Here is a 9,155-nt window from a genome sequence, read left to right as displayed (position 1 = left end):
CTGATTTACATTTATTTTATAAGAATTATTAAGGTACTAATGATTATGGCACTGGTGATTTTGTTCAAAACAATAATTGCTTAAGATTGGATTGTTTTCGAACTGAGCAATTAAAAATTAAAGGTTGGATTTTCTACACTTTGTGTGAAATGTTGCTCCTGCAGTAAAACATGAGGTCATTTTAAGGTTTTTTACTCAAATGTGTATGTATTGTTTTATATTTTAGACACATACTTTAAGTAGTCTGACCTATGCATTTTAAAACGTAAATACACATAACTCCAAGTGATATATTTTAATGAAAATAGATGAATCCACATTCAGGCAATAAAAGCCTGCTTTCATTAAATCTTCAGTGGAAACAAGTGTAATAATAATTGTGGAAATGGGGATGCAAAACAAATAGCCAACATATTTCCGGTGCAACCCATATGAATATATAAAACATAAATAAAAGAATATTTGGGGTTTAAGTCAGGAGAACATCTTTATTCCCAATACTTTAACAACAGAATATGTAAAGTGAGAAGCAATTGTATAAAAATAAAGTGACTCTATGGATTCTCCAGTCTTCACATAGACTAGCATCTGTCAGATGTAGCCAATGATGTCGTTGCATATTATCGGCTGTCGGCTGCCTGACTTCATAACACCTGCAAAGTGGTAAAAGTCTGAGCCCAGTTTATTGATGCCTACGTTTGACTGGTGGAAAAATGGGACATTAGGCTGTGATGCCACAACAGGACAGGACACACGCTTCAGAGCATTGGCGGCTCTGTTAAGATGAGACGAGTCTGTGGATCTCATCCTCACTCTGTCTTCCACAGTCTTAGAGAAGCCAGACAGCTTCTTCCTCATGTTGCCAAAGAAGCCTCTCCCCAGTTTCCGCCTGGAGTTTGGTTTCAGTTCTGTGGGTTCCGGACAATCTGGCAAGTCCATCCAGTTCTGTATGAGATCTGCAAAACTATTGTCACCCAAAACCAAAGGCTGGCGGTTGCGCCCTCTGGTCAGTAAGGAGTTAGTCCAGTCCTCTGGGTCACTGCCCTCAAAAGAAGTCCATGTTTCAAGGCAGGCGTCGGATGTGGATTTAGGTCTAATGCGTCCGCTTGGTGCCCTGTTCATCCGGGCGCAGGCAGAGGACGAAACCCGCACGTTTCTTGTCCTCCGGAGAACAACACCATCATCCTGCCAGGATGCCTCAGAATAACCCGAATCAAACTCCAAACTCTTCTGGCTACATGGAGAGTGCAGATCCAGTCTGAGGCCCAGTCCCAGTCTGCTGCTTGATTCGTCATCCTCGTCTCCCTCCTCCAGGGGGCTAGATAGGCAGCTGGCTAAATCATAGGTGCTGGCCGTGCTGGCATTGGATATCCGCAGACGTGCGCGTTGCTCTCGCTGCAGAGCCCGCTGCTGGCAAGCCCGTGCCACCACGGAGTGACGCGCTAAGGCTGGTAGCTGGTTGTTGAGGGGAGCGAGAGGATGCCGGACTTCAGGACAGGCTTTCCGTAGCTGCTTCAAATCTTGCAGTGACCTCATCATGTAGTGCATCTGCTTCTGCAAGCAATCACTTGAGTCACGCAAGCAAAGCTGAAGAGAGAACAGAGAAAGGGTTATCATACAATCCACAACATCATTACATAAAACCTACAAAGAAAGACGACAACAAACTTGTACACCTTACTAGGTTTTTAAGGAGGTTTTGTGGGCAGGCTCGGGCTTGTCCTGCATGAACTCTAATCAATGACTAAATGCCTTTTCTCTTTTTCTAATCCTTCAGATTAGTTGACCTGCTGCATAAAGAACACAGCTTCTACACAAGTAGACATCATGATCAGACACGTCTATTTGTCCGTTAATTTACTCAACCACACCAACGCCTTGAGTGAACGCCCTGCCTTCAATTGACCCACTAGGGATCAAACAAAAAACCCAGACAGGTCTGATTACGCCTCAGCTATTTATCAGCACAGTAAAGGAAATCCAAAGGAGCGTTTAAAAGGGAACACAGGGCCATGTGGTTCCTGATTTAGCTCCAGGGGTCCTGTTTCTTTTTAAGTGTGTAGCATACTACTCAGGAGAAATACAATACTCCAGTTTCATCTCCAACTCACAGAGCCGATTGGTCAGATTTAGCCAGGGAGAGTCTCAAAATTAAACTGGGCATAAGGAATCATGTGATGCTGAGAAAGTTTAGCAGTAGCCATAAAGTAAAATTGGGGTTTAAGATCCTGCAAAACACACTTAACCCGCAGCATTTTCATTTTGTTTTTACCGAGGCGGAAACTATGATTACCCAACATGTGTACAAGCCTTCTAGTTAAATCCGACACTGGCATAACAAGAATATTCAAAGAGAACAACCAGAACAGAATGACAATCAGGGCTTCTTCAGACCCTAGGAGGCCAACAATTCAGCTTTTGACCCATAATATTATTGTGGAATAGATCTGACCTCAGCTACTGGCATTTCTATTAAATCAATTAAGCAGGGGTAGAATGTTTTTTATGTCCTCTAACATTTATTATAGTATTAGTAAGCTTCACCATTATCACTTCTGCTGTTTTGTTTGATTTCTTATATATTTCACAATCTCACGCTGCACACATTATTTCCTGCAGGAAACCAAATCTTTGTAACCCTCCTTCGCTGAATCTCTGCTGCCTAGAAAACAATCCAAACCTGTTGCAAAAAGTTCAGTTAAGTTTTTAACTTCCCCTCTGTTGGTTGTAATCATGAGCTCAACAGGAAAAATACAGCAGGAAATAGAATGGGTAGACTAAATCACAAAATATTCTCTATGCAAATAAATTCACGTCTGCACTTACAAACAACCCCAAATGAAAGAAACATACAATTTTCCTCTCTGTGTTGAAGGGATTATGTTAGAGAATAGAAAAAAAAAACTAAACAACCTTCCCAATCTGAAGGAATCAGAGCATCACTCAGCCTGCAGCTGCTGCAGCGCTGTGATGGCAAATGTTTTCTGCATATGTTGGAGACTGGAGTTTTATTTTTATTCGTCAGTTTTAAATATATATATATATATATATATATATATATATATATATATAGTTAAATTAGAAGCAAACTTACCATCTCGTCTTGATCTCGTTTCTCAACTAGTCACCTCCTGCAAAAACACATGAAGGACCCGATTAATAACCGAACTGTCTCTTTAAAACAAAATCCCTACGGGATTTTTACAGTACAAACACTTACTTCTGATGTGATCTTGCTTGTTCAGCGGGTTTAATTCGTCCCATAAAGAGAAAAACGTCCCGTTTCGTTCGGTGGTGCCGCAGAGAAAACAAAGTTTCCAGTTTGACTCCTGCCGTCTGAGTTGAGGATGAGGAGCTGCAGTTCTCTTATTTCTACCGCTGCGCACCCAATAGCCAATCAGCCGCCACCCACGTCTGAATGAGCCAATCAAAAAGCAGGAATCTCGTTCTGCTAATTTACAAACCTACACGCTCTGTGGTTTGCTAGTTTTTACTGCCTTTACCGACGTAGGCACACAGAGCTGTTAAAATACATCTCAAATTATACAGAAACCTTATTCGTTTGTCTTCTTTGTAACTGCGGCACTCTTTGTTTATTTGTAGAAGTCATAAATAAAATTTCTCCTCATCTCCCAGTTTAATTTGGTTGACGACAGCAGTTCAGTGGTAAAGATTTTGACAAAAATTAAACAATTAATTGTATTCACATTTTCAGTAATTTTTCGAACACTGGTTTATTTAATGTCATCAATCATTATCATGAGATAGGTTCATTTATAAAATAAAATAAATGCAATTTAGTAGACACATGTAAGCGCTGATAAATTGTAAAGCTACAGCCTAGATCTTTCAGAGTAATCAAACTCACTTTAGATAATGTTTCTCACATTAATAACAGCCTCTCATATTCAGTGGTTCTGTTTATTTTGCTTTTTTGTTATAAATCACTATTTAATCAAGATAAAATCTCCTCTGGTGACGTCACAAAAGGCCTTAGATCACTGATCAGAGATCTTTTGCCTACTACTTGCTGTTTTTCTACTTCACTTGCACATTTTTACTTCCTTCTTTAATGGTGTTGACTATAATTCTGTGTGGCTGTAGCAAAATGTTTGAACCATGAGAACATTGCATGGACTTGAAGGAAGATTTAGCAACAAAAAAACATGAGGTGGTTTATAAAGTGGATCAGGGCAGATCTGGACTTTGTGATCAAAGACCTTCATTGATCATTTTAAGCCAAAATGTTTATAGGAAACATTCGTTCTGGTTGATGTATTCCATTAAAGTGATTTTTAAGGCTCAACAATGTTTCCTGTAACACTTTTGCAACTCCCACTAAGCTGATCATAATGCAAACAGACTTATAGTGAGCCCAATCAGTTATCCCCACCATGCATGCACCTGCTGTACAGTTTATACAATCTCCATCATTTCAATAAATACCACATGAGAGATGTAAGAAAAAAATCCAAACACTCAGCAGTCAGAAAGAGACAAGTTCTTGTCAATAAAGTAGTAAGTTCAGACTCTATGCAATGACACTGTAGTGGCCAATTTCTCAGCTATGTAAGGCGATACAAATAAAATACTACTCACTCATTTTACAAGTGGCGAATGTGCATAAAATCCAGCAGAAGTTCTTAAGACAATCATTGTTGCTTTAACTTTGCCATCCACACAACACACACTCATTGCATTTAAGTATAAAAATCTAACCTTTGTAAACATCTTGGTAACATTTTTTCCAATTTGCTGTCCTGATAGTTTGTTATTCTATGAGTGTTTTAACCTAAACCTTCACATTCCTTTCTCATTGTCTGCACATTCATGTAACCATTTCAGCCTTGCGTCCTGCTGGTGGCTTACAGTCAATCGTTCATCTGAGTGAATACAAAATGCATAAATGCAAATCTGCCCCATAGACGAGCATTTAGCTCGTCACCCTGGCAATCATTCGATGCTCCACCTTTGCATTCACAGCATTGACAGGATGGATGTATATGCTAATATGTAGGAGTAAAGAGAAATGCTTAAAGTCCTCTCTGTTTGGGAGTAATTCAGGGCTGACGGGCTCCTGTTCAGGTGCAGATTTTTCCTCAGACAACGTCCAGCATTAACATACAAACACTGGCTACAAGTACTGACCAGTTCATCCAATGTAAACCATCAACACAGATGTAGAATACAACTGTTTTCAATGTAAACTTCACTGTTTTCTTTTTAAATAATTGTCTTCTCCTATTTGCATTACTTTGATAGCTTTGTTAATTGTGCACTGCTGTGTCATTATGGTCATACAATTATTAAAAACTACCAAAATATATTAAAATAGACACTGTGTACATTCATATCTGCAACATTAAGTCAAAAAGTGGACACCAGCAGTTCTGGTTCTACCAAGACCCACTCCACACTCCAGCAGCCCTTATACCGTATGTAGCTGGTAATCGCACAGGAGCCAGCACTAATGGACCAGTGATTAATTCAATTATCTACATCTTCACCCTTGCTTTCCTGAAGCTTTAATGGATTTTAATATTGAACAAGTGGTGCTTGACCAAATTCAGACCAGTAAAGGTCAGAGATGAACTCTTAGTTCTCTTGTTTAACTTCATACAGGTGGTCCGTGTGCTGCTGACATTGTCACAAATGTTGCAGGATTATCAAGGCTGGGAGCTCAAATGTCACTGAATAAGCAGTACAGAAGCAACTTTTACATCATTCCCTTGTGTTTTGTCCTGCCTGTGTTTGTTTTGTTGTTTAGAGCCATCTTTTAAAAGTGGTTGCCTATGTCTGGATTTAAAAGGAAAACTACTGTCTTAAAGATACAATGGAGCTGTGATGGCGAAGACATTCTTTAAAACATTTCAATAATGGTTTCAGTTTATGTACACATACAGCAAAATCTAAGAAAACAGAACATATTCTAAAAGGCTGTAAGGACCTCCTTTCAGTTTTAGGCATGAAATTTTACACTGAGCTGAGCCTTCATGTGCTACAGTTCAGACATGGAGCTGCAGCGCCCTCTAGAGAAAACGACTCAAACCAATTAAATTATTCTGTGGTGTGGTAATAAAGGACCAACAGCATGACTCACTAAATAAACGTTTTAATTTGACATGTTAATGTAATTAGATTTGCATTTTTTTTATAAGATCTCTATACCCCTTTTCCAAACTTGAGTAATTTGCTGCCTTTGTGCATCTCGATTCACTAGAATTTGATCAAAAAGTTATGAGTAATTAACTCAAAAGTGAAACTTATATATATATATATATATATATATATATATATATATATATACACACCAAAGGTTTGGACACACCTTCTCATTCAAAGAGTTTTCTTTATTTTCATGACTATGAATATTGTAGCTTCACACTGAAGGCATCAAAACTATGAATTAACACATGTGGAATTATATACTGAACAAAAACTTGCTGTCTTGGTCACAGATGCGCCAGCAAGACGTGCACCAACAATTTGTCCTCTTTTGAACTCTGGTATGTCATCCATAATGTTGTGTGCATTTCAATATTTTGAGCAAAACTGTGCTCTTACCCTGCTAATTGAACCTTCACACTCTGCTCTTACTGGTGCAATGTGCAATCAATGAAGACTGGCTACCAGGCTGGTCCAATTAAGCCATGAAACCTCCCACACTAAAATGACAGGTGTTTCAGTTTCATTGTCCAACCCCTGTATGTATATATGATACTCACAGAGCTGTTTACTTCAGGCATTTATTTCTGTTAATTTAAATTATTATGGCTTTTTAACAGAACAACGCTATATTAGACCCATTTTATTGCCTACACAATCATAAGGAAGGCTACAGACTTTATAGCAGACAGTCATCAGCACCCTTCATAAGAAGGGTAAGTCACAAAAGGTCAAAGCTAAAGAATCTGGCTGTACACAGAGAAGCATTTTTATGGAAGGTTAAGTGGAAGGAAAAGGTGTTGTAGAAAAAGGTGCACAAGCAACAACGAGCCTTGAGAGAATGTGAAGCAAGAAATTAGAGATTCTCAAGCTGTGGACTGGGACTGACCAAACCTTCAAGAGCCAACTAAAGATTCAACCGTTGTAGACCTTGCAGCAAGAAGGTTCTGGGTTCGACTCGCGAGGGGTCTTTCAGCATGGAGTACTCTGGCTTTCTCCCAAAGTCCAATGACATGACTGTTAGGTTAATTGGCCTCTGTCAATTGCCCCCAGGTGTGTGCATGGTTGTGTGTCTCTGTGTTGCCCTGTGATGGACTGGCGACCTGTCCCCGGTGTACCCTGCCTTTTGCCTGTAGCCTGCTGGAGATAAGCACCATCTCCACCGCGAGCCTGTGTGTTAGAAACGGGTATAGAAAATTCAGATTCCACTTTGCTCTAACTGTACAGACATTTAAATTTAATATATATAAAATGAATGCAAAAGAAGCCCTGACCTGGTATTCAGTGCATATATGCTACAATGCATGGACATACTTTGCAGCAAGCCAACATTACGGTATTAAAATCCTTTTTATTTGTCTTATGTAATATAAAAATTAAAATGAACAGAAATAAATGCTTATTTTAATAAATCTATGAGATTAACCTTTAAAACTGTATTGCTAAAATAAATTAACTTTTCAATGAGGGTGCATTTATTAAGTTCTATATTCTTGAAGCTGATTAAACAACTAATTGTTTGTCTAAAATGGCTAATGATAAACAGCTCAATTATCAACTATACTGTCTCAAGCTTTTCATCTATAAACTAGTGTTTTAGCAAATCATAAACTAATGGAATGCATTTATAAAAATGTTTCAATCTTGTGTGTGGCTTAAAAATCACAGTATTGAGAATAGAGAACCACTCTGAACCAGGTTTGAAGTTTGATTTCCACAGCATGCCTCCCAGCACGTAAAACCCTCTCAGCTGCTTGATTTGCTTCCAACTCAAACACGGCAGGTTGAAGCGTGTTGCAGTTGGTTATGTTATAATTGGAGGATCTAAGTTTTAACATTCTTGATATAAACTTACAAAATGATTCCTGTTTCTGTGCAACTATTGAAGGCATGCACACCACAGATACACTCACCTATATGTTAATATCAGTGTATGGTTTTTAAATAAACGTAGAGGTAATGTTTGCCTCTGCCAATGATGCCATGTTTTTTGTTGGCATTTGTCTTTCCATTTGCAAAATGTCTTAAAAAGTTCTGAACAGATTTGGGTGAAATCTTCGGACGAGGTACGTGTTAAAACAAGGAACGGATGACTAGATCTTGATGGTGATGCAGTGTGACAACTTTGAATCCCCACATGGTTCCTCACCCTGTCAGCAGCTGACAAGCAGTGGCCAGACGTCATCCAGAGTATAGCTCATGAGTATATAAAAAAACAACTGAAGTGTCAATGACCCCATTGCCGTGGTGGAGGTCAGCTTTTCTGGTTATTAATAAAAGTGACTTTTGCATTGAATGTCCACCAGATGGCGATCTTAGTCTGAGAAAACTATATCTAATGGTTCCTTAAAACTGGATAATTTCTAAATAAGGAAAACTGACACGTTAATTCATTTAATAAATATACTTTTTCAGCAGCCAAAATAAACACGCATCAGAAATCTATAGTTTATAAAGAGATGCAACAATCGATGTGAGCTTAAAACAAGGCCATGATTTATGGTTATGATTTAAAAATAGTTACACATTTTAGCTGGTTTTTTTTTTTTTATAAGACAGGCATTTTCTCTGTGGCTGAAGTTATTGAGTGTAATCGTTCGGCCAAAATCTCCTTGCTGTCAGGGCTCTAACCTCTTGTTATATTTTCATAATTTAAAATGATGACGCAATAGCTTTAGCCACAACTGTACAAATTTGCATCAAGCGTCAAAGCAGCTTGTGTGCATCTATAACAGCTGAAGAGAAGACTGCTCAGTGTAGACCTGAGAAGATAAATACAGACACTATTTGATAAGTTGGAATATAATAATCAAATATAATCAAAAAGTTACATTTATTCAGTAATTCAAACCTATAAGTGATCCTTGTAGCTGTATAGATTATATACAGTGATATACTTCAAGTGTCCATTTCTGTTAATTTTGATAGATTATTCCTTATAGCTAATGAAAACCTGAAATTCAGTTTACAATTTACAGACAAAAAAAACA

General features: G+C 38.3%; 1 protein-coding gene across 1 annotated transcript; it reads right to left on the bottom strand.

Annotated features, from left to right (window-relative positions):
- Window positions 1-468: 468 nt before the first annotated feature.
- On the bottom strand, window positions 469-5,981 carry LOC124857560 (PAK4-inhibitor inka2-like). Its single transcript, XM_047348868.1, has 3 exons — window positions 3,221-5,981; window positions 3,095-3,131; window positions 469-1,587 (listed from the first exon to the last, which is right to left on the bottom strand). The coding sequence occupies exons 2-3, from the start codon at window positions 3,095-3,097 to the stop codon at window positions 592-594; spliced, it is 999 nt and encodes a 332-aa protein (XP_047204824.1). The 5' UTR covers window positions 3,098-3,131; window positions 3,221-5,981; the 3' UTR covers window positions 469-591.
- Window positions 5,982-9,155: the final 3,174 nt, after the last annotated feature.

Source organism: Girardinichthys multiradiatus, chromosome 20 (assembly GCF_021462225.1).
Source record: "Girardinichthys multiradiatus isolate DD_20200921_A chromosome 20, DD_fGirMul_XY1, whole genome shotgun sequence".
Lineage (NCBI taxonomy): Eukaryota > Metazoa > Chordata > Actinopteri > Cyprinodontiformes > Goodeidae > Girardinichthys > Girardinichthys multiradiatus.
Note: the sequence above shows the minus strand (reverse complement) of the source record. Positions and strands in the feature narration are given on the sequence as shown.